At 35.8% G+C, this 24,926-nt stretch overlaps 1 protein-coding gene and 1 pseudogene across 4 annotated transcripts; both read left to right on the top strand.

Annotated features, from left to right (window-relative positions):
* The first annotated feature begins 220 nt into the window (after positions 1–220).
* On the top strand, positions 221–24,264 carry LOC137820355 (U2 small nuclear ribonucleoprotein A'-like). Of its 4 annotated transcripts, none has more exons than XM_068624404.1 (11): positions 221–342; positions 430–494; positions 2,075–2,131; positions 2,448–2,487; positions 2,579–2,677; positions 3,384–3,449; positions 7,403–7,608; positions 7,808–7,981; positions 8,274–8,324; positions 9,256–9,429; positions 24,028–24,264. In XM_068624404.1, the coding sequence occupies exons 6-11, from the start codon at positions 3,440–3,442 to the stop codon at positions 24,037–24,039; spliced, it is 627 nt and encodes a 208-aa protein (XP_068480505.1). In that variant the 5' UTR covers positions 221–342; positions 430–494; positions 2,075–2,131; positions 2,448–2,487; positions 2,579–2,677; positions 3,384–3,439; the 3' UTR covers positions 24,040–24,264. The 4 variants fall into 4 exon arrangements, with proteins under 4 accessions (XP_068480505.1, XP_068480504.1, XP_068480502.1 ...); XM_068624403.1 differs by having other exon boundaries at positions 18,273–24,264; XM_068624401.1 differs by lacking the exon at positions 24,028–24,264 and adding an exon at positions 9,986–12,447.
* LOC137820354 (pentatricopeptide repeat-containing protein At2g13600-like) lies at positions 3,456–6,626 on the top strand (annotated as a pseudogene).
* Positions 24,265–24,926: the final 662 nt, after the last annotated feature.

The raw sequence follows: 24,926 nt of genomic DNA, 5'->3' as shown, positions 1-24,926 counted from the left end.
AATTTTTTTTAGAAAACTGCCTTGCGAGATCACCATCCGTCATTTACAAAACTGCCCATTGCCACATCCTCAACCTTGACCACGTGTGCAGCGTCAAGAGTGTGTAACGGCACAACATATTCTGCATCTCCCTCGTTTTGGTAAAACAGGGGACGGAGTTGTCTCCCCCTTATCAAGGTAATCTGGAACATCCACTCGCAGGCCACGTGTCTCCTCTTTCTCTCACTCCGTCACGGTTTTCGACCAATCGCAACCGCACCACCACCGGCCTCCTGCACTGATTTCGACGTCGCCTACTTCCATTCCTACGCTCACCTCGGTATCCACCTGGAGATGATCAAGGTTCCTCTCTCTCTTCCTCTTCTTCTCTCATTTCATCTTTCTCACCAACACTCATTCTCTCTATTCACATCATGCTTTCCGATGCAGGATCGCGTGCGTACTGAAACTTACGGGGAAGCAATCATGCAGAGTTTCATTTTAGGCAAAGTAAAGTAATTTTTCTGTTCCCTCTTTTCCATGCCGCCACTTGCTATCACTGCAATTTAATTCATATATTTTCTCTTTTTTTTTTTATATACTCTGCAAATGGTCATTTCTGTTTCTTCAGATAACAATGTACTATCTAAAGTTTTCAAGGGGATTCCCGACTACTATAGCCGCACCAGGAATAATTCTCGGATTACTGTACTCCACTAATAGAATCTTAGTCAAAATTAGTAATTGAAAAACTCTGTACTTCAATGACCCAATTCCTGTAGCAGACAGGAGTCGTGGAACCCTAATCCTAGTATGGTACTTGAAATGATTGTTCTCACCCTTTCACCAAACTCATTTCTAGAGATGCCTTTAAAAGGCATGTTGGGAGTTTGGGATTGCGAAGGGTTTGATATACTTTCAATAGAAAATGAACTATGTGCTGAAAGGTCGCCAGTGGAATTGCTTCTATTACAAATCCCCAGTACATCTCTCTTTTAGCTATCCAGTGTGTTGTGAGGAAACGGAACCTCAAGCTTTATATGTAAATAAATGGAAAACTCTCACTCACCTAAAGGGAGACAGAAAGCTAACATTATCTGTTTGCTTCCTTAGCTCCTAATTGTCCCTTTATCTTTTTTATTCAATTTTTACTGACAGAATCAGGTTTGATGGGAACTCTCCCAAAATGACCCAAACTCATATTTCCTTCGTTTTCTTTTAAATGCCCGAAATTTCCTGCTGTCCATATCTTTTTCATCCTAAAGTACTCTTTTTTCTTTTTGATAAGTGGGGGGCTAATTCCTATCCTTACACTCAATTATCCTCTTTTTTAATTTTTTAAAAATAAAGATCTACTTATCATAACTATTAAATATGAAGATTCTGTTTTTCATCTTGGAATCCTTGCTATATGAGATATAATAATTGTAATTGCAAAAACATGAATTTTCTACTTAATTGTTATTAAAAACCATTCTTTTTCAGTATATATAATGTATATGTTGTGCATGTAGATTCTCAAAATTTATTAAAACTACTCAAAATTAATAGCATTTATAATCAACTATAAAATTTCATTGGTGTCTTAAACAAAGCACAAAACTAAACATCAACAAAAGAAAAATACAAGCTTCCTAGATTAAATTTTTAGTCATCATCTAATTACATCTTTATACTTCAAATCTGGAAATTTAAATCCCAGAAATATCCCTCCAAAAAAGGTTTAATGTCTTTGTTAGAAGGTAGTTTTTAAATAAACACTAAATGGTGGTTGGTGCTGCCACAACTGCTAAGAAGCCCCTTTAGCGGCAGGGGCTGTTGCTCTCTGCTACACTGCTATAGACTCTATTGTGTGCTATTTAAAACCTGATTTCGATAACTTTTGGCCTTAATGGAGGCCATTTTTCAATTGAGATAGGTTAGTACATTGCCTATGGGACCCTTGTGGAGGGAGATGCATGATATTTGTGTTAAATATCAAATCATTGATATCTCATGCTATCATTCATAATTTGCTTGTTTTGCTAAGTTCTTCTAGATTTAAGTTTCTTATGGTTTTTCCTGTCCTTCCTGCTCCTTAATCTTATTCTTTCAGGTTGGATGTGGTACAGGAATTCTTTCTATATTTTGTGCTCAAGCTGGTGCAAAGCGGGTATGGTCTTTCAAACTAATGTTCATGTCATTTTAGTTAATACAAATGGATTGCTATTATATTTTTTTGGTGATAAAATCTATATTTTGCTTTAAGCCCTCTATTTCTTCATTTTTTTTTATCTCACCTTCTGTTCTATATTTTTAAACAGAGGAAGATCTTATGCACTTTTATCTTTGGGATTAATATTATATATTGCTGTATTCTTGGAACCTTATGCCTTTGTTTAAGCTTTTAATGTACTTGTTTCAAACATTTTTTTTCCATCACAAAAGCATTTGACATGCATGATGTTGTGGAATGTTTGTCTTGCCAGGTGTACGCAATTGATGCCAGTGAGTGACATTGCCCTGCAGGTAATTGTCAAAGATCATAAATTTCATTTGGACCCCACTTAGTTTTCATGTGAGGTTGTAACTAAAAAACACTCAATTTTCTATTTTGTAGAACTATTACAGAAAATGGGCCTTCCTTTTGGATCTTCTTAGATGCATCCATGGCTTTACAAGCCAATTATTCCCTTTTTAGAAATGCAGAAAACTTGAGGCAAGCTATATGTGTATTGGCTTTCATGCTAGATTTAGTTCTAAAGGGCTATATAACCCAATGGATGTGTGATATTATTATCTTATCCTGTGCTTGTTGAAGATAAGAATACAATATTTGGGCTATTGTATCGGTTTTGAGTTCATTTTATGATACAGTGTATGTAATATACTATATATCCATGCAACTATATTTTCGAATCATAATTATGACATACGGTAGAATGAATAGTGCTTGTCTATAGCTGACCAAATAGCAACCTAACCTTTAATTTTAATTGATCCCCTTTCTCTCTGCATCATTTTTCCTGAGGTTGTGAAATATAATATTTTTTTACTAATTTGCCTTTCCTTTAAAAATGAGTGATGGTGTCAATCATCATTATCTGTACTCTTTGAAAGACTGCAAGAATCCTTGTTACGCCTTTTCTGTTTCCTTTACTCATAAAGCATTGTAATACCAGTGGTTCTTAGTGGATTATTATAAACTTTTCTTGGAGGATTGTATTACTTTGCTTAACATTTTGTAATACTAGTGGCTCCTCTTTTTCTGTTTAATTTTTTAATTTTTGGTAGGATGTAGAAAGCAAAGAGTTGAGTTCTTATGATGTTGTTCTATAAGTTTAAAGGTTGAGATTGTGAATAAGTTGTTGCACATTTTTACCTTGAATACTTCGTTTCAATTAGTTACTTTCTTTTGGGAGCAGGCAAATGAGGTTGTGAAAGCCAATAACTTGTCTGATGTTGTTGTTGTATTGCATGGATGAGTCGAGGTAGGCTCCTTTGGCCAATATATGCTTTTTAATTTTTTTCATTAACGCCATACTTTATACCATAGCTTTACCTAGTATACAGTACTCTTCAGTATGTGTAATGTGTTCATGCTGTAGTTATCATTCCCGGATAGCAGAGTGGAGTGGCTGACCCCAAAAGTGGGATTAGTTGATAGGGGGTGAACACTATTATAATATTTTATATGCATACACACACATAAGCTGAAAAACAGAAAAGAAAACAAAAAATCATACACTAATCGTAGTTAGTAGTAACAACTTATAGTACTCAACAAACCTGGATAGTATAAAGTCAATAAAAAAACAAATATAAAACCTAAATTATCAACTTATAGTACTCTGATGAAGAGGTGGATGTTATAATTTCGGAATGGATGGGCTATATGTCTTCAAAATTGTTAGTTGATGAAGGAAATGATTGAGATTTGAATTTGATTAGAAGAAAGACAAGATATGAAAGTGATGGTGAATTATTATAACTGTATTGCTCCAACTGTGGAGCAAGTAAAGCAAATGTCTTACATGCAACTATCTCAAAAGTTTTACGATGCTTTCAAGCAGTGTGGGACTTCCCTCAAATCCCCACTCATTGCTCGCAAACTTCATGCCCAACTCATACTCTCTAGCTTGGACGCTTCCCTTTTCTTACTCAATAATCTATTGCACATGTACTCCAACTGCGCCATGCTAGATGATGCTTTTCGTGTTTTTTGCCAGACCAGTCACGCCAACACCTTTACCTGGAACACCATGCTCCATGCACTCGTCCATTCTGGTCAGATGCAGGAAGCAAAGAACTTGTTCGATGAAATGCCTGTAAGAATGAGAGACTCTGTTTCTTGGACCACAATGATATCTGGTTATTGTCAAAACGGCTTCTCTGCTCATAGCATCAAAACTTTCAAGTCAAAGCTTTGAGAATCTGATCATGAAATTCAAAACTTTGACCCCTTTTCCTATACTTGTACAATGAAGGCTTGTGCTTGCCTTGCCTCCACTCAGTTGGCTCTTCAGTTGCACGCCCATCTCATCAAGTTACATTTAGGAGCCCAAACTTGCATTCATAACTCCCTTGTTGATATGTATATTAAGTGTGGAGCAATCCGTTTGGCTAAGGCTGTTTTCCTTGACATTGAAAGCCCGAGTTTGCTTTGTTGGAACAGTATGATTTATGGATATTCTCAATTATATGGACCCTTTGAAGCTCTCCGAGCGTTCAACCGAATGCCTCAACGTGACAACGTTTCATGGAACACACTGATATCAGTGTTCTCTCAACACGGCCTTGTAGTACGCTGTCTTAGTATGTTCGTGGAGATGTGCAATCTAGGTTTTAGACCCATTTTCATGACTTATGGTAGTGTACTCAGCGCATGTGCCAACATTTCTGATCTACAATGGGGTGCCCATTTGCATGCTCGAATTCTTCGAATGGAACATAGCCTGGATGCATTTTTGGGAAGTGGTCTCATCGACATGTATGCCAAATGTGGATACTTAGGACTGGCTACGCGTGTTTTTGACAGTGCAGGGGAACGTAATCAAGTTTCTTGGACTTGTTTGATTGCTGGGGTGGCACAATTTGGACTTGGCGAAGATGCTTTGGCACTATTTAACCAAATGAGATTGGATTCTGTGGTGTTGGATGATTTCACTCTTGCCACAGTACTTGGGGTTTGTTCGGGTAAGAATTATGCTGCCCCTGGAGAGCTACTTCATGGATATTCAATCAAAAGTGGGATGGAATCCTCTGTTCCTATAGGGAATGCAATCATTACAATGTATGCAAAGTGTGGTGATACTGAGAAAGCTGGCCTTGCATTTACATTGATGCCACTTAGAGATACCATATCATGGACGGCCATGATTAGTGCATTCTCTCAGAACGGAGACATTGACGGGGCACGCCAATGTTTTGATACTATGCCTGAGCGAAACGTCATAACTTGGAATTCCATGTTAAGCACATATTTTCAGCACGGCTTCACGGAAGAAGGGATGAAATTGTATGTTTGGATGAGAAGGAAAGCAATCAAACCGGATTGGGTCACTTTTGCAACCTTTATCCGGGCTTGTGCTGACTTGGCAACTGTAAAACTTGGGACACAAGTCATATCTCATGCCATGAAGTTTGGGCTCAGTTCGGATGTTACAGTCGCAAATAGTATTGTCACTATGTATTCAAGATGTGGACAAATCAAAGAAGCACAAAAAGTTTTTGACTCAATACATGTGAAAAACCTGATTTCCTGGAATGCCATGATGGCAGCCTTTGCTCAAAATGGTATAGGCAAGAAAGTAATTGAAACATTTGAGGATATGTTGAGGACAGGATGCAAACCTGACCATATAAGCTATGTTGCTGTTTTATCTGGGTGCAGCCACATGGGGCTTGTAGCTGAAGGGAAACATTATTATGATTCCATGACTCAAATGTTTGGCATTTCTCCAACAAATGAGCACTTTGCTTGTATGGTAGATCTGCAGGGTTACTAGACCAGGCCAAGAATTTAATAGATGGAATGCCTTTTAAGCCAAATGCAACTGTTTGGAGTGCTCTACTAGGAGCGTGCCGAATCCATCATGATTCAAGACTAGCTGAAACTGCCATGAAGAAGTTGATGGAATTAAATGTTGAAGATTCTGGAGGTTATGTCCTTCTAGCAAATATATACGCAGAGTTAGGGGAGTTAGAAAATGTTGCTGATATGAGAAAGTTGATGAAAGTGAAAGGAATTCGGAAGAGTCCAGGTTGTAGCTGGATTGAGGTTGATAACGGGGTACATGTGTTCACTGTAGATGACACTAGTCATCCACAAATAAAGGAGATTTATATAAAACTGGAGGAGATGATGAAGAAAGTAGAAGATACAGGAAGATATGTTGGTGTTGTCTCTTCTGCTCATAGGAGTAAAAAATACCATAGTGAAAAGCTTGCTTTTGCTTTTGGGTTGCTTAGTTTGCCATCTTGGATGCCTATACATGTAATGAAGAATCTTCGTGTTTGCAACGATTGTCACTTGGTAATAAAGTTGTTGTCTTTGGTCACCTCAAGGGAGCTTATAATGAGAGATCGATATCGATTTCATCATTTCAAGGATGGGTTTTGCTCCTGTGGAGACTTTTGGTAGTTGAAGTACACATTATTTTTTTCTTTACCTGCTTCCCCCTCCCATTGCTTTTGTTTTATACCTTTTTCCTTCTCAAAAGCCGGCAACCATTATTTGAAAAGAGTTTGTTCACTATACCAAAATTGTTAACTTTTTTATCTATATTAAATAGCACTTTTGCATATAACTGCTAGCAATTTTGACAGAACAGAAATATATATGCTGCTTAACTTATCTTGTTTGAAAGTTGTGGTTTGAATCAAGACGGAGCTAATTCCATAACTATTAAACTTTCTTTCCATATTGTTTAATCACACATCCCATGTGCTAGTACAAAAGGGTACTGCTTTTCAATATTTTGAATGTGGCGTTTTTTCTCAGTTAGATGTACTCGGTGCCTTATCTCTATATGTTCAAATCTCTTTTAGTGTGTGCTGCTTGTATTTTGAGTTTGATAATGATAGGTTGACCCAACCCAAGATCTGTACACCCAATTTAGACTCATTACCTAGTGGACAAAGGGCAAGTCATCAATTCCAATGAAAGTACAGACAAGAAATTTGATCGTAGGCCAAAAGTTGAATACTCCATAAAACCCCTGTTCAAGCCTTCCTTCTTCTCCATTTCTTTATTGTTGTAGTTGCTGCTATAGAAGTGGTGTCTGTGTTGGTAGGTGCTGTTAAAGAAGTATCATTAATAACAACAGGATTACTAGAATTAATCCCAGCATTGGAGGTACAGTTTTTGAACTTTGAACTGCACATTCTTTCTTTTAATTTCCTCATTTTAGTGACCTTGCCCCTTCTGTCATTTTCATTGCAGAGTTCTTGCCAAACTTACACACACTAGTCCTCACTAACAACAGAATTGTAAACTTGGTAGAGATTGATCCTTTAGCATCCATTCCAAAGCTGCAGTTCCTTAGTCTGCTGGACAACAATATTACAAAGAAACCAAATTATAGGCTTTATGTTATTAACAAACTGAAATCCCTCCGGGTTTTAGATTTCAAGAAAGTGAAAAATAAGGTAATGCTTTTTTTCCCACTAACCGTACTATTTTTATCGGGCTTGTTGTTTGAAATATGAAAGATAGGATCGCAAGGCTTTTGTATCTACCAATGTTATTAAAAAGGAGAACGATTATAGTCAGGTCTATTTCTTATTTCCAATTGCATATGCCCTTCTATTATATTTCATTCTTTTTATGGTTTCTTTAAATTAATAGGAACGGTTGGAAGCCAAAAGCTTGTTTGCCTCGGAAGAAGTTATGGAAGAAATTAAAAGGACACCACCCAAACCATTTTCACCTGCTAAAACTCCAAATGTTTCAGAAGCAGCTGAGGAACAACAGACGCCCAAAGTGGTTGCTCCCACACCTGAGCAAATTACTGCTATCAAGGTACAATGATGATACTTGAACTCGTCATTTTATTTAAGGCCTATCACAGTAGGGCTGAACATGTCACATACCCAACATGCATTCATGCTCAATTCAGATCTATAATGTGTTCTCTCTTTCATCCGTTGATGCACTTTGCTAAATTGTAGATGAGAAGATTCCCTTCTTTCTTCTATCGATATCTTTACAGCAAACCATTGGAAGCTATTCCCAAAGTGCAAAGCAGAGGGACACACTCTGATAACTGCTAAGTTTGGTTACCTGTGGTTTGACGTGTTTCTTCTTTATGCAGGCTGCCATTGTGAATTCTCAGACTCTTGAGGAGGTTGCTAGACTTGAAAAGGTGCTTACTTTTCTAAATTAGACAATCTCTTATTGGATTTTAAATATTTGTTTGTCATACTCTTGCTTAACGTTATATTTAGATTATTGTAAATAATATTGTTAGATATTATTAGATATTATTTGATATTATGAGATATTATAGATATTGTTAGATATCTCATATTTATGTAATGGGCTTAGCCCATATGTTTCTTTTTCCTATATAAACATAACCCTATGTGTTCAATATACACAAGGGATTTACCCTATTCTTTCTTTTCCTTTAATAAATATGATAGGATAATTTGTAACTAATGACCTGCTAATAGAGGGATGATCTGCAGGAAGACTCTATGAAATGTGTCACATGTCACTAGAGCTTTAGAAACACTGACCCACACTCAGTTTTTTTGTCAACCTTGCTACTTGCTGGCATAGACTATGTAGATTGGATTATTTTCTGAGTGGGGTAGGTTGAATTGGGTTGGCATAAGTTGAGGGTTTTCTTTAGTGGTTTACAGAAAGAGAAGGGTAATTGTTTTTTTATCATTTGGTTTAGAGAGTCTTATTTTTCTGGTTATTTCCTTGATTCATGATATTGTATCTTCAAACTGAAAAAATGTTGATTCGTCCTAATTTAAATTGAGAAGCAGTTGATTGACAGTGTTAAGACATACCATTCTTACACTGATGAATATCTTAAGTATGCTTTTTATTTGAACAACAATATAAGAATACTTATTAATATAGCCCTTAATTTAATATGTTCCAAAATTACATATCATGTTAATTTTAATGTATATAAATGTGATACTTATTAATTTCAACAATGGTGTAAACTAAGAATGGTTTTAACTGTTGTAAACTGATTTTTCCTCATTTAATTATTTAATCTATTATGAAAAAGACTGTAATGATGCTGTACATCTAATCAGTGTACATGATTGCAGGCATTGAAGTCTGGCCAGCTTCCTGCAGATATAAAAGGCTTGAATGATAATATAGTGTTGGGTAATGTTGATGAAAAACCTGAAGATATGATTCATGATGACAGAGGTCAAGCTGATGGTGAATCCAATGATACACAGGAGCAGACAAATACTGATTCTACTTCAATTGAACAGGTATATGTCTACTCTGACGTGTTTATGACTTGTATTCTATATATTTGTTACAGTCGAGACATCATTATTGCTCTCTGATGCATGTTTATTCAGTTTATCCTATAGTTATCTATTTTGTTATACCTATGTCTTCATCAGAACTTTTTTTAGCATATAAGCAGTTGCTGCTCAATGTACTCAATCATTGTTTTATTTTAATAATTTAATTTTAACTAATTGTTAAAATGTATCAAAATGAACTTTTTCTGTGCGATTTACAGAGTCTGCAGATTCTTCCTCGTTTCTAATTCTTTTTACCCAGTTCCTACTGTCTGACTGTGCATCTCTGGTCTCTGGCCACTGTTGTCAGCCACCATGAGATTCTTTAGGCTGTTTCAGACCATCCCCTGATCGAGTCCCCTTTTCTTGCTATTTTTTTTGCCTGGGTCTCCTGTTTGGTTGGTGTTTTAACTTTACATGACATCTTTGCATTGTACCATGCCCTTATTTTAGGCTACGCACTAACTTAGCTGCTGTTTTATATGAACACTAGCATTTGTTGTTTTTTTTCCTGTAGTTGAGACTTTTGGAAATGTGGATAAAGCTCGAGTGTGCCTCAGCTGAATTATATATATATATATATATATATATATGTGTGTGTGTGTGTGTGTCCATACACACATAGTTATTGACTATATTGGAAAAGATAGGTGTAATCAGTATACAACAGAAAACAACTTTTCTAGCATTCCCCCTCAGGCTGGACACATAAATCACCAAGCTTGGAACACATGAACTGGATCTGAAGTCGCCCAAAGACTTTGTTTAGATGTATGCAATTTGATAATTTGAACCATAGTTATTAAAATTGGTCTGGACTGGATGGTTCAACCAATCCAACTGAGAACAGTCTAGTGTACTGTTACGAACCAAGAAAACGCACTCAAAGATAAATCAAGAACACCAAAATCTACTGAATAATTCTCTGTATTATTGATTCTGCACTTTTCATTCAGAACACCCACAAAGGAAAAAATTATTCCTTTTACACAGGATTTCCCAGTCTACCAAACTGAATACACAAAATGTACCCTTCACTAAACCGGTTAGTCTTTATTTAAAGACCACTAACCACACTAACCGCTATTAACTACTACTAACCACTACTAACCGCTTCTAACTACTACTAACCGCTTCTAACTACTACTAACCACTTCTAACCGACCTTTATTTTATATTTTTCCTATAATAAACTTTCCAAATCCTATCCTTACTTTGTGTCATAACATTACTCCCCTCCGACAAAACAACCTTGTCCTCAAGGTTGGAACAGTGGAACCTTGGTTCCGTGGCTCATCTTCAACACCATGATCTTTATCTACACTTCCTGAAAGTGTTGTGATATTGTCTATCATAGGGAGGGAACCCATTGGCTACTGCATGCAAATTTAGGTTTGGAGGCTTAGGTGGTGGTGGGAATGAGAGGGGGTTTTGCATAAAAGTCTCTGCACCCAATAAGTTGAAATTCCAAGATTCTGATGTCATTGATGTTCTAGCCACCTTCATTATCAAATATTGATCCCACAATGATTTATTATGCTTATGAAGTAAATCTAAATTTGGGAAAAAATTATGCTTGGCTACATCTCCATCTTCAACTTTCTTACTGGATAGCTCTATAAATGGCCTCTCAAGAAAAAGATCATTACAACACATAGTCTTTACTTTCTTTATTGATGCATCCCATGCCCTTATCATTTCAGTTTCTCTTACAAATCTCACTTCATTTTTTGTTTTTGCTTCGTTGCAGAGGATATGATTCTTCATATCTGAACCTTCTCCCACATCTTGGGTCTTCTTCTCTTTATCATTAACAGAAGATTTCTCTCATCCCTCTGACATTCTGTCCCCTTTCTTGATGTCCTGCAACATTTCTTTTATCTTTAGAATGCTTTCCTTTAGCCCGCTAATGTCTGTCTTTAAGCCGTTAATGTCTGTCTTCATCTCTGCCATTAACCTCCCCTGTTTGCTGGTTACTTTCTCTAAAGCCACGATTCTCTGTTCCGTCCTCACTTTTTTTTGATCTGACAGGTCGAACCAATTTGTTATGAACCAAGAAAACGCACTCAAAGATAAACCAAGAACACCAAAATCTACTGAATAAATCTCTGTATTATTGATTCTGCACTTTTCATTCAGAACACCCACAAAGGAAAAGATTATTCCTTTTACACAGGATTTCCCTCCCTGTCTACCAAACTGAATACACAAAACGTACCCTTCACTAAACTGGTTGGCCTTTATTTAAAGACCACTAACCGCACTAACTGCTATTAACTACTACTAACCGTTACTAACCGCTACTAACTACTACTAACCACTCATAACCGACCTTTATTTTTTATTTTTCCTATAATAAACTTTCCAAATCCTATCCTTACTTTGTGTCCTAACATGTACCTAGAAAAGTGTTGATTTATTTCTCTTCCTTTCCTTCCTGCAAAAAAACTCTAGACAAGCGACTGATTTCCCAAACCAAGCTTTTGTAGACTATTTTGGCCTATCGAGAGACTAAGTTTGTAAACTAGACTTGATCCTTTCAATTACAAACCCAAGATGTTATTCCATGAAAAATCTAATAATCATATCCAATTGATATAGTGGCCAATTGTGAATTGCATCCATAGTGAGAAGGAAGTAGATTGTGCGATGTTGGCTACATCTACAACGTAGAGTATCATTGTAATCAAGACCATGTATCTGACTGAATTTTAGGCAACTGATCTTTAAGACTATCCACCTCACTATTTGGACAAACTGTGATAGGATAGACTCAGAACAACAAATTAAATTACCTCTTCTCGAGAGGAGGTGAAACCAACCCCATGTATTACTCACTTCCACTACAAGAAAATCATCAAATAGAAACCATTTTTTAGAAACCAAAATAATTAGTTGTAATAGTAACTAAATTAGAGACCATTTTAGAAACTAAAACAAAAATTGGTTTCTAAATTAGTTTCTATTATTTTCTATTATTGTTAAATAGTTTCTAAATTGGTCTCTAATTAGCAACCAAGGTTTTAGAGACTAAACTTAGAAACTAAATAATTGGTAGATAAAACATTGGTTGTTAATTAGATACCAATTTAGAAACTATTTAACAATAATAGAAAATAATAGAAACTAATTTAGAAACCAATTTTTGTTTTAGTTTTCAAAATGGTCTCTAATTTAGTTACTATTGCAACTAACTATTTTGGTCTCTAAAAATTGGTTTCTATTTCATGATTTTCTTGTAGTGTTCTAGAGAGGAGGTGAAACCAACCCCATGTATTACTACTCATTTCAACAACTTGCATTTCAACTATCATAGGGTGTCATCATCCATGATGATCAAGTGCTTCAAAGATATCTTTTGAAATAGAAATAGAGAACATTGAGGATAGAACGGAGTAATATAGGCTAATGATGATAACTCAAAAAATTATAAATGGGATGGGATTTCAAGTACATTAAATACCTCTAGTAAGAGCCTTAGGCCAACCAATGCTTCCACTTTTTGAGGATTGGTTTTAGGAGTGACAGACGAAGGACATTAAATAGGTTGCAGGTCATGTAATTATGGATCAATTATTTGTATCTTGCTTGGTATGTGATTAGAGGAGGTGAATTGTTGGTTAGATAGTGGTTTTGATTCTCTTCCTGGTTGGACGTCTCCTATAAGATAGAAGTGGAATCTTGCATGGAGAAAGAAAAGGAGTTTCTTCAGAGAAGGTAAAATTAGCATATATTGTCTAGTGTTTGGAGAATAACATTGGTACACATTCTGAAGGTAAGCACGACTTTGCAAAGAGTTTTTGCAAACATGGACACACATCATGGATAAAATAGGTACAACCAAAATCATGGGAATCATGGTACAAGGATTCATTTGGAAAATTGATGCAATGTTGGATTTTTTTTACTAGTGATGAAGGTTGTCTATTTATTCAAAAGCAGCTAACATTGTTTTATGTAAAACATAATGAAACATGGTAAAACTTGCCTACACAAGGTATCCATCAAAATATAAAATATTTGAACTCTATGGACATTATAGAACGTAAAAGTAATAATTTTTGAGCATCATCCACTTTGTGACAAGGAATAAAATGTGACATTTTACTAAAACGATCCACTACCACAAAGATGAAATCATGACCTCTTGCAGTCCTAGAAGTCCTAAGATGAAATCCATGCTAATATCTTCCTAAGGAGCATTTGCAATCGGTAAAGGGGTATATAGTCCATGAGGCATTGTTTTAGATTTGCTTTTAAATATGAAATACATCTAGAACAATGTCTTTGGACATCCTTTTTCATGTGTGGCCAATAAAATTTTCCTTTTAAAAGATCAAGAGTCTTATCAACTCCAAAATGACCCATGAGACCCCCTTCATGTGATTCTTTTACAAGAAGTTTTCTATGTGTACCTTGGGGAATACAAAGTTTGCTTTCTTTAAAAAGATACCCCTCGGTCACATAGTAACCTTCTTGTGCTCTATGTTCACATTTAGCAAAGATTGATGCAAAGTCTTGATCTTCTTGATAAAGTTCTTTTATGTTGTCAAATCAAAGAATTTGAGCACCAAGTTTTGAAAAGAGCACATGTCTCCTTGAGAGAGCATCTGCCACTATGTTCATGCTTCCCTTCTTGTATTTGATAACATAAGAAAATTGTTCAAGAAATTCCATCCATTTTGCATGCCTTTTATTGAGCTTGTGTTGGCCTTTCAAATATTTTAAAGACTCATGATCACTATGAATAACAAATTCTTTTGAAACAAGATAGTGTTCTCAAGTCTTTAAGGCCCTCACAAGTGCATAGAGCTCTTTGTCATAGGTGAGATAGTTAAGGGTGGTTCCATGAAGTTTTTAACTAAAATAAGCAATTGGATGCCAACCCCCGATGCATCACACTCTATCTCAAAAGTTTTAGCAAAATTTGGTAGAGCTAGATTGAGTGCATTGGTAAGTTGAGCCTTTAGCCTTTGAAAGGCTTGTTCATGCTTTTCATTCCAACGAAATGTAATATCTTTCTTTACAAGCTCATTAGGAGGTGAAGTTATGCTTGAAAAATTTGGCACAAAGCGTCTATAGAAGCTAGCTAAACCATGAAAGCTTCTCACATCACTTACATTTTGTAGAGTTGGTCATTCTTGGATGACTTTGATTTTCTTGGGGTCAACATGTGATGGAGGAGGGCCCAAGCTCACCACACTATGAAAGCCAAGCTTCCAAGACTAAGACCGTCTAGCCATGATGGGAGCGTTTAGCCTAAAAAAGGAGCGTCTAGCCATGATGATGAGCGTCTAGGCCATGAAGAGGAGCGGCTACATAAGGAGCATCTATGAAGAGTCCTAGACCGTCTAGCTTCACATATACATGGGCCAAGCTACGGTTTGTGAAGAGAAGGCTTTGTTACATAAAGACCCATTAGGGGTGCTTAGTAATTAAAGTAGTGTAGAAAGCATATTTGTACATTCTAGAAAGACCATGGAGGGGGTGAGCATAAAAACTAGACACACCCCTCCCCATGTGATGGCATTTTCATGTGTTCTTCTTGAATCAAAGTAGAAAATAAGGTGCGGAAGCAATGGGTGAGATGATCAAGACCCTCCTAGGAGTTGTGTTGGCCTTGTAGGTGCATGATGAGTATGGTGTTTGAGTGGTTCGGCCAGCTTAAGGGAGAAGGTGAAAGGATTGAAGTTTAGAGCCTAGATTTCTAGGAGAAGTAAAGCTTGTGCACAAAAATGACAGCATAACCTTACTCACAATAAACTTGAAAATACAAGGTGTAGACTCCTCCTTTTATAGGCTAAGGAGGACCATAATGCAACCCTAATGCTAGCCAAAAGAAATGTAAATGTGAAGCACATGGCACATGGGTGCACAAATGAGCACATGGGGAGGGGTGTGTCTAGTTTTTATGCTCACCTCCCCCTCCATGGTCTTTCTAGAATGTTCACACAAATATGCTTTCTACACTACTCTAATTACTAAGCACCCCTAATGGGCCTTTATGTAACAATTACAAAGGTCTTCTCTTCCCAAAACCGTAGCTTTGACCCATGTGTATGTGAAGCTAGACGGTCTAGAAGGAATCCTCATCATGGCCTAGACGCTCCTTATGTAGCCGCTCCTCATCATGGCCTAGACGCTCCTTTTTGAGTCTAGACGCTCCTCATCATAGGCTAGACCGTCTAGTCTTGGAGGCTTGGCTTTCATCGTGTGGTGAGCTTGGGCCCTCCTCCATCATCCCCTCCCTCTTGAAAAGGATTTGTCCTCAAATCCAAAGCTTTTTCTTCAACTAGGGGGATGGTTGTGGCTGGATGGTGTCCATCATCTCCTCCTTCGGGAAAAGATCTATCCTCAGATCTACAGACTTGATCTCGGATAGCAACCTTTTGCTTCGCCAAAGCTTGTCCTCCTGGATCAAACGTCCACCTATAGAAATAATCAAATGAGGCATAGGTGTTAGTTTGCAAATTAATTTTACTAGGTTGCCATTTTTGCTTTTCTTTTGGTTTTGGCAACCTTGGACAAAGTTTCTCTTTTAATGGTTGTGTGTGGTCTCTAATCATCTTATGTATTTTAAAAGGTTAATTTGTGGTTACTTTCTCTTTAGGCATAAATCCTATAGAAGATGGTAACAACTTAAAAGGAGAAAGATGATTGAACCCACACATAACTTTAAAAGTAGAAATATAAGTAGTTTTGTGAACTACTTTATGGTATGTTTGCTCACCTCTAGAGTTGTGTGTGCACTTCATGATTATTCTAGGCATAGTAGAAAGAGCTAGATTTTCAAATATATTTTGACCATGCGTTTGAGGATGATAAGAATTTAAAGTGTGCAATTTAGTTGCAAGTTTTCCAAAGGAAATCCTCAAATCATGGTTTGCGAAATTTGGAACTCTATTCAACACTATGCTTGAAGATAAACCATGAAGATGTATCACTTCTCTAGAGAAGAGTTTATCCATAACCATGAAGATTGAATCACAACCTTTTGTTGTCCTAGGGAGTTTTAATAGGAAATTTATATCTTCCCAAGGATCATTTGCAAAAGGTGAAGGAGTATAGAGTTTATGAGACATTGCCTTGAGCATAGTTTGAAAACAAGAATTGTACCTAAGGTAATGTATTTGAACTTCTTTTCTCATGGGGGACAAAAATTTTCCTTTTAAAAGCTCTAGAGTTTTATCTACTCTAATTTGTCCCATGAGTTCTCCTTCATGAAGACTTTTTCTCTTATGTGTAAGGATAGTCTCGTTGTGACAACCATTGTTTATAAGGATTTGTACACTTTGCAATGGTTGTCTCAATAAGACATGACAAGTTTCTTTAGGCACTACTTCACATAAAAAATTGTTTTTGTAGATGCTTATAAAAAACTTGACATTCACTTGGTGATATCCTAGCACATATGAGAAATAATCTATTTCATTTTTATCTATGCAAGCTTCTTTTAAAGACTCTTCTTTTTCACTTAGGCTTGCAAGTGTTCCTTTACAAAAGGTAAGGCTTTGAGGTTGTTCAACAAGACACATATTTTCAAAGGTATTTTTAAATCTTTGGTCTTGTTGAATGACCTTGTGGGAAGGAACACTCTTCTCCCACGCCTTTTGTTCTTCAAGGGTCTTCTCATGCTTTTCTTTTTCTTCTTTTTCTTTAGCTTCCCTTTCGACTTCCCCTATCTTCTTTTGTGTTTTTCTTTCCTTTCTTTCTTTATGGGAAGCAAACAATTTTTCTACCCTCATTTCCCAATCTACGCATGCTTCTATATTTTCTTTTCCATGGAAATGGGGTTGGTCTACCCTAACCCCTCTTGGGTTTTCTTGTTCTTTTCTATCTCTTCTATGTCTTCTAGGGGGTGCTTGATAATAATCATTTACTCTAATTTTCTGAATCTATACATGTTTTGTCAAGTCATGTTCATCCATATTGTCAACAATTCATAGTAGTCCTTTTATTTGGCTTAATTGTTTCTTGATTTTGGGTCTTTTTATTTGCTTGAATCTGCTGTTCTTTGCTCCTTTGGTGCCTTTTTAATTTTTAGTTTGAGTTCATATTGTGTTTAGATCCTACACAATTCTATTTCACAAATTTCCATTGTGTCTAAACTTTGGTATCTTGCTGTTTTTGTTTCCAGTTTTCAGATTCCCCTGTTTTCACCTTTTCTGTTTTGGCTGTTTTAATCCAGAAAAATATTTCCACCCATAGGAAAATTTTGATTCTCTGGAAAATGCAAGTTTAAAGTGTTATAGAAAGGACAAAAAAAAAGAATTAGGTCAAAAGAAGCAACAGAAAAAAAATGATAAATCTTTTAAGATCAGAGTGCAAATCTGAAGCGCTCCAGCTGGCCTAACCGAACACCAATTTTGCAAAATTTATTAAAAAAAATGGTGTATCCGTTTTGAGTGAATCCAAAGCCAGATTTTAGATAAGATCCTGAATATCTTGCATAACAAATTTCAGAGCCAAATTCCAAAAATACAGATCAGCATAAATCGGGGAACAAACACGTTTTCTGGCCCACAACATTTTCCAGTGGTGCTGTTTTTTTATTTGGTCATCTAATCTAGTGCTTTTCTTTAGGAATTCTTTTGTGTGCCAACCTTTAATTGAGTACCTTTATTTGTTTGCTTTAATTACTTGATTCTCTTTCTAGTTGTCACAATCTAAATCCTTTTGGTGGTATTGTTTTATTCAATTAAATTTGTTTCTTGCTTTTGTTCTTTGATCTCTAATTTGGGTGCTGGAATTTAATTCTTCTTCGGTGCTTATGTGAATGGGAACTTGATTTGGTTAAGGTTTAGCCCTTTGCTAGGTGCTGGAAATTGGAGGATTAAAGGCCATCATTCTAAGGAGAAGACAAGGTCAAAGCCGAAATAAACATTCTTGAAATAAACACTACAAACACTTGGAAGATCAACAATCAAAGACAACAAGGAAGTGCACAGTTTGTGAAACTTCTTTCAAAAGAGTTTTTAAAGATTTTAATTCACTTCCAATAGACTTTGTAGAATGAGAAGAAGAAGACATGGCTAAAGCTTTGTGTATACAAGTATTTTACCTTGAGAAAACTTAGGAAAGTCAAAGAAGGTAGTTTTCCAGGTAAGGGAGGTGAGTCACAAAGGACTACTTAAATACCAAGCCTTTGCCTTAGCCAAAAACTATCCCTCAATGTCTTCACACAAAACTTTCTCTTAGTAAACCACTTAGAACACAATTAAGTTGAGAAATCAAATTTTCAATGAAAGAAAACAATGCAAGCTACTAATCAACAAAGCTAGTCGGTTTAACACAAACTTAACAAAAACTATCCCTCAATGTCTTCATACAAAACTTTCTCTTAGTAAACCACTTAGAACACAATTAAGTTGAGAAATCAAATTTTCAATGAAAGAAAACAATGCAAGCTACTAATCAACAAAGCTAGTCGGTTTAACACAAACTTAACAAAATAACCATGCAAAGCGTCACTAACTAAGCAAAAGAAAAGGCAAATTACAAACAAGTAACAACTACTAATCAAGAATGCTATACTATTCGGCCCTAGGTGAGACTTCTTGGACACTTTGAGCCCTTGAAGACACACTCACCGTCTAAACGTAATTAACAAGGTAATTAACAATAAACCAAGTTGCAAAGGAAATAAGAGAACTCCCTTTGTTGATCCTCTTTTGGTTAGTGCACTTCCTTGTTGTCTTTGCTTGTTGATCTTCCAAGTGTTTGTAGTGTTTTCTCAAGAATGCTTGTTTCGGCTTTGGCTTTGTCTCCTCCTTAGAATGTTGGCTTTAATTCTCCAATTTCCAGCACCTATTCACAAGGGCTAAACCTTAAACCAAGTCAAATTCCATGCACATAAGCACCAAGGGAGAAATTAAATTCCAGCACCCAAAAAGAGAGGTCAAGGAACAAAAGCAAGAAACAAATTTGAAAGAAAACAGTACCACCAAAAGAATTTATAATATGACAACTTAGAAAGAGATTCAAGAAATTAAAGCAAACAATTAAAGGTACTCAAATAAAGGTTGGCACACAAAAAGAATTCCTAAAGAAAAGCACTAGATTAGATGACCAAATAAAAAACAGCACCACTGGAAAATGTTGTGGGCCAGAAAATGTGTTTGTTCCCCGATTTATGCTGATCTGTAATTTTGGAATTTGGCTCTGAAATTTGTTATGCAAGATATTCAGGATCTTATCTAAAATATGGCTTTGGATTCACTCAAAACGGATGCACCATTTTTTTTTAATAAATTTTGCAAAATTGGTGTTCAGTTAGGCCAGCTGGAGCGCTTCAGATTTGCACTCTGATCTTAAAAGATTTATCATTTTTTTTCTGTTGCTTCTTTTGACCTAATTCTTTTTTTTGTCCTTTTTGTAACACTTCAAACTTGCATTTTCCAGAGAATCACAAATTTCCTATGAGTGGAAATATTTTTTTGAAACAAAAACAGCCAGAACAGAGAGATGAAACAGGGGAATTCTGGAAAACTGGAAAAACAGCAAGATAACCAAAATTTAACACAATGGAATTGTAAGAACGGAAATTGTGTAAGAACTAAGACACAATTATGAACTCAAACTAAAAATAAAAAAGGCACCAAAGGATCAAAGAACAGCAGATTCAAACAATTTAAAGAGACCCAAAAGCAAGAAACAATCAAGCCAATAATAGGACTACTAAGAATTGTTGACAAATATGGATTCACATGACTTGACACAACATTTATAGATTCAGAAAATAAAGACTCAAAGCATAAAACGAAGCAAAATTAAGAAAGCAATAAGGACTCAAATTCCTAAAAGAAAACAGCCACTCAATGGTGTAAGGAATCCTATCACAAGCTGCACAGAATTTGTTCAAGATCAATTGAACAATTGTGCTTCGGTTGGATCTTCCATAAGCACACCAAGAACAATTTAAAAAGTAAAAAAACAGCAAGACAAGTATGGAATTTAAATGACAATATGAAGTAAAGAAGAACTGAAAATTTAAAAGACCAAGCTACTCATCTTGAAGAACCAAAAGCTCTGATACCAAATGATGACATTTTCATGTGTTCTTCTTGAATCAAAGTAGAAAATAAGGTGCGGAAGCAATGGGTGAGATGATCAAGACCCTCCTAGGAGTTGTGTTGGCCTTGTAGGTGCATGATGGGTATGGTGTTTGAGTGGTTCGGCCAGCTCAAGGGAGAAGGTGAAAGGATTGAAGTTTAGAGCCTAGATTTCTAGGAGAAGTAAAGCTTGTGCACAAAAATGGCAGCATAACCTTACTCACAATAAACTTGAAAATACAAGGTGTAGGCTCCTCCTTTTATAGGCTAAGGAGGACCATAATGCAATCCTAATGCTAGCCAAATGAAATGTAAATGTGAAGCACATGGGTGCACATGGCACATGGGTGCACAAATGAGCACATGGGGAGGGGTGTGTCTAGTTTTTATGCTCACCCCCCCCTCCATGGTCTTTCTAGAATGTTCACACAAATATGCTTTCTACACTACTCTAATTACTAAGCACCCCTAATGGGCCTTTATGTAACAATTACAAAGGTCTTCTCTTCCCAAAACCGTAGCTTTGACCCATGTGTATGTGAAGCTAGACGGTCTAGAAGGAATCCTCATCATGGCCTAGACGCTCCTTATGTAGCCGCTCCTCATCATGGCCTAGACGCTCCTTTTTGAGTCTAGACGCTCCTCATCATAGGCTAGACCGTCTAGTCTTGGAGGCTTGGCTTTCATCGTGTGGTGAGCTTGGGCCCTCCTCCATCACCATGTGCTCATTTGTGCACCCATGTGCCATGTGCACCCATGTGCTTCACATTTACATTTCATTTGGCTAGCATTAGGATTGCATTATGGTCCTCCTTAGCCTATAAAAGGAGGAGCCTACACCTTGTATTTTCAAGTTTATTGTGAGTAAAGTTATGCTGTTAATTTGTGCTCAACTTTGCTTCTCCCTAGAATCCTAGGCTCTAAACTTCAATTCCTTCATCTTTTCCCTTGAGCTGGCCGAACCACTCAATACCCACACTTATCATGCACCTACAAGATCAACACCACTCTTAGGAGGATCTTGCTCACTCTCATTCATTGCTTCCGCCCCATACTCTACATTGATTCAAGAAGAACTTCATGAAAATGCCATCATTTGGTATCATGAGCTTTGGTTCTTCAAGATGAGTAGCTCCTTGTCTTTTAAATTTTAGTTCTTCTTTATTTCATATTGTCATTTACTTTCCTTACTTGTCTTTCTGTTTTTTACATTTTAATTTGTTCTTGGTGTGCTTTGTGGACGATCCAACCGAAGCACTCTTGTTCATTTGATCTTGAACAAGTTCTTGTGCAATTTGTGATAGGATTCCATACACCTTTGTGTTGCTATTTTCTTTTAGGCTTTGAGTCTTTATTGCTTTCATTATTTTGGTTAATATTATGCTTTGAGTCTTTAATTTTTTAAATCTATACATGTTTTGTCAAGTCATGTTCATCCATATTTCCAGAGAGTTTCAACAAAGGGAGTTTTCTTAATTTCCTTGCAACTTAATTTGTGTTAATTACCTCTTAATTACGTTTTAGACGGTGAATGTGTCTTCAAGGGCTCCAAGTGTCCAAGAAGCCTCACCTAGGGCCGACTAGTATAGAATTCTTAATTAGCAATTGTTAATTGTTTGTAATTGCCTTTTCTTTTGCTTAGTTAGTAACGCTTTGTATGTGTGGTTGTTTTAAGCTTTGTTAAAACCGTCTAGCTTTGTTAATTAGTTAGCATACATTGTTTTCTTGCATTGAAAAAAAAATTGATTTCTCAACTTAATTGTGTTCTAAGTAGTTTACTAAGAGAAAACTTTGTGTGAAGACATTGGGGGATAGTTTTTGGCTAAGGCAAAGACTTGGTAGTTAAGTAGTCCTTTGTGACTCACCTTCTTTACCTGGAAAACTACCTTCTTTGACTTTCCTAAGTTCTCTCAAGGTAAAAATACTTGTATACACAAAGCTTTAGCCATGTCTTCTTCTTCTCATTCTACAAAGTCTATTGGAAGTGAATTAAAATCTTTAAAAACTCTTTTAAAAGAAGTTTCACAAACTGTGCAATCAATTGCATATAGACAATTGGAGAGTGAGACTAAACTTAATGTTTTGACTAAAGCAAAGGATGAGAAGTCTCACATTCTAAAAAAATTACCTTCTCATGCATATATCTCTAAAGATCATGATTCTTTTGGGGAGGGAAGCATTAGAGTAAATGATTATTATCAAGCACCCCCTAAAAGACATAGAGGAGATAGAAAAGAACAAGAAAACCCAAGAGAGGTTAGGGTAGAACAACCCCATTTCCATGGAAAAGAAAATATAGAAGCTTGCCTAGATTGGGAAATGAGGGTAGAAAAATTGTATACTTCCCATAAAGAAAGAAAGGAAAGAAAAATACAAAAGAAGAGAGGGGAAGTCGAAAGGGAAGCTAACGAAAAAGAAGAAAAAAAAAAGCATGAGAAGACCCTTGAAGAACAAAAGGCGTGGGAGAAGAGTGTTCCTTCCCACAAGGTCATTCAACAAGACCAAAGATTTAAAAATACCTTTGAAAATATGTGTCTTGCTGAACAACCTCAAAGCCTTACCTTTTGTAAAGGAACACTTGCAAGCCTAAGTGAAAAAGAAGAGTCTTTAAAAGAAGCTTGCATAGATAAAAATGAAATAGATTATTTCTCATATGTGCTAGGATATCACCAAGTGAATGTCAAGTTTTTTATAAGCATCTACTAAAACAAATTTTTATGTGAAGTAGGGCCTAAAGAAACTTGTCATGTCTTATTGAGACAACCATTGCAAAGTGTACAAATCCTTATAAACAATGGTTGTCACAACGAGACTATCCTTACACATAAGAGAAAGAGTTTTCATGAAGGAGAACTCATGGGACAAATTAGAGTTGATAAAACTCTAGAGCTTTTAAAAGGAAAACTTTTGTCCCCCATGAGAAAAGAAGTTCAAAGACATTACCTTAGGTACAATTCTTGTTTTCAAACTACACCCAAGGCAATGTCTCATGAACTCTATACTCCTTCACCTTTTGCAAATGATCCTTGGGAAGATATAAATTTCATATTAAAACTCCCTAGGACAACAAAAGGTTGTGATTCAATCTTCATGGTTATGGATAAACTCTTCTCTAGAGAAGTGATACATCTTCATGGTTTATCTTCAAGCATAGTGTTGAATAAAGTTCCAAATTTCGCAAACCATGATTTGAGGATTTCCTTTGGAAAACTTGCAACTAAATTGCACACTTTAAATTCTTGCATGATATTTCTACTTTTAAAGTTATGTGTGGGTTTAATCATCTTTCTCCTTTTAAGTTGTTACCATTTTCTATAGGATTTATGCCTAAAGAGAAAGTAACCACAAATGAACCTTTTAAAATACATAAGATGATTAGAGACCACACACAACCATTAAAAGAGAAACTTTGTCCAAGGTTGCCAAAACCAAAAGAAAAACAAAAATGGCAACCTAGTAAAATTAATTTGCAAACTAACACCTATGCCTTATTTGATTATTTCTATAGGTGGACGTTTGACCCAGGAGGACAAGCTTTGGTGAAGCAAGAGGCTGGTATCCGAGATCAAGTCTGAAGATCTGAGGAAATTTGATATGTTTTCAATAGTTAAGATACTTTTAAACTATTATTATACAGAACATTCACTTTCTTATAGTTTCCTAGGTTATAAAACCTTAGATTGCAAATGAAACAAGTATTAAATATATCAAAACACAATTTTAACACTTGAAATTGTTTTTCAAAGATATCACAAGTGTTTTCAATCAATTAATAGCGAAAAGAACAAGTTGCAAACATTTAGTTAAGTAATACGCTTGTTTTCAATAGTTAAGATACTTTTAAACTATTATTATACAGAACATTCACTTTCTTATAGTTTCCTGGGTTATAAAACCTTAGATTGCAAATGAAACAAGTACTAAACATATCAAAACACAATTTTAACACTTGAAATTGTTTTTCAAAGATATCATAGGTGTTTCAATCAATTAATAGAACTTAGATTGTAATACAAGTATTAAACATATCAAAGCACAATTTGAACACATTTAGTTAAGTAATACGCTTGTTTTCAATAGTTAAGATACTTTTAAACTATTATTATACAGAACATTCACTTTCTTATAGTTTCCTAGGTTATAAAACCTTAGATTGCAAATGAAACAAGTATTAAACATATCAAAACACAATTTTAACACTTGAAATTGTTTTTCAAAGATATCATAGGTGTTTCAATCAATTAATAGACCTTAGATTGTAAAACAAGTATTAAACATATCAAAACACAATTTGAACACATGAAATGGTTTTTCAAAGGTATCATAAGTGTTTGAATCAATTAATAGACCTTAGATTGTAAGAGATATATTAAACATATAAAAACACAATTTTAACACATGAAATTG

This window comes from Phaseolus vulgaris, chromosome 9 (genome assembly GCF_000499845.2).
Source record: "Phaseolus vulgaris cultivar G19833 chromosome 9, P. vulgaris v2.0, whole genome shotgun sequence".
Taxonomy (NCBI): Eukaryota; Viridiplantae; Streptophyta; class Magnoliopsida; order Fabales; family Fabaceae; genus Phaseolus; species Phaseolus vulgaris.
Note: the sequence above shows the minus strand (reverse complement) of the source record. Positions and strands in the feature narration are given on the sequence as shown.

What these genes read in the sequence shown, in the direction of transcription:
- LOC137820355 (XM_068624402.1), top strand. An exon ending in TCAAGAAAGTGAAAAATAAG is followed by an intron (nt 7,609 to 7,807) that starts GTAATGCTTTTT and finishes TTAAATTAATAG; the next exon opens with GAACGGTTGGAAGCCAAAAG. An exon ending in ATTCTACTTCAATTGAACAG is followed by an intron (nt 9,430 to 9,985) that starts GTATATGTCTAC and finishes TTTTTCCTGTAG; the next exon opens with TTGAGACTTTTGGAAATGTG.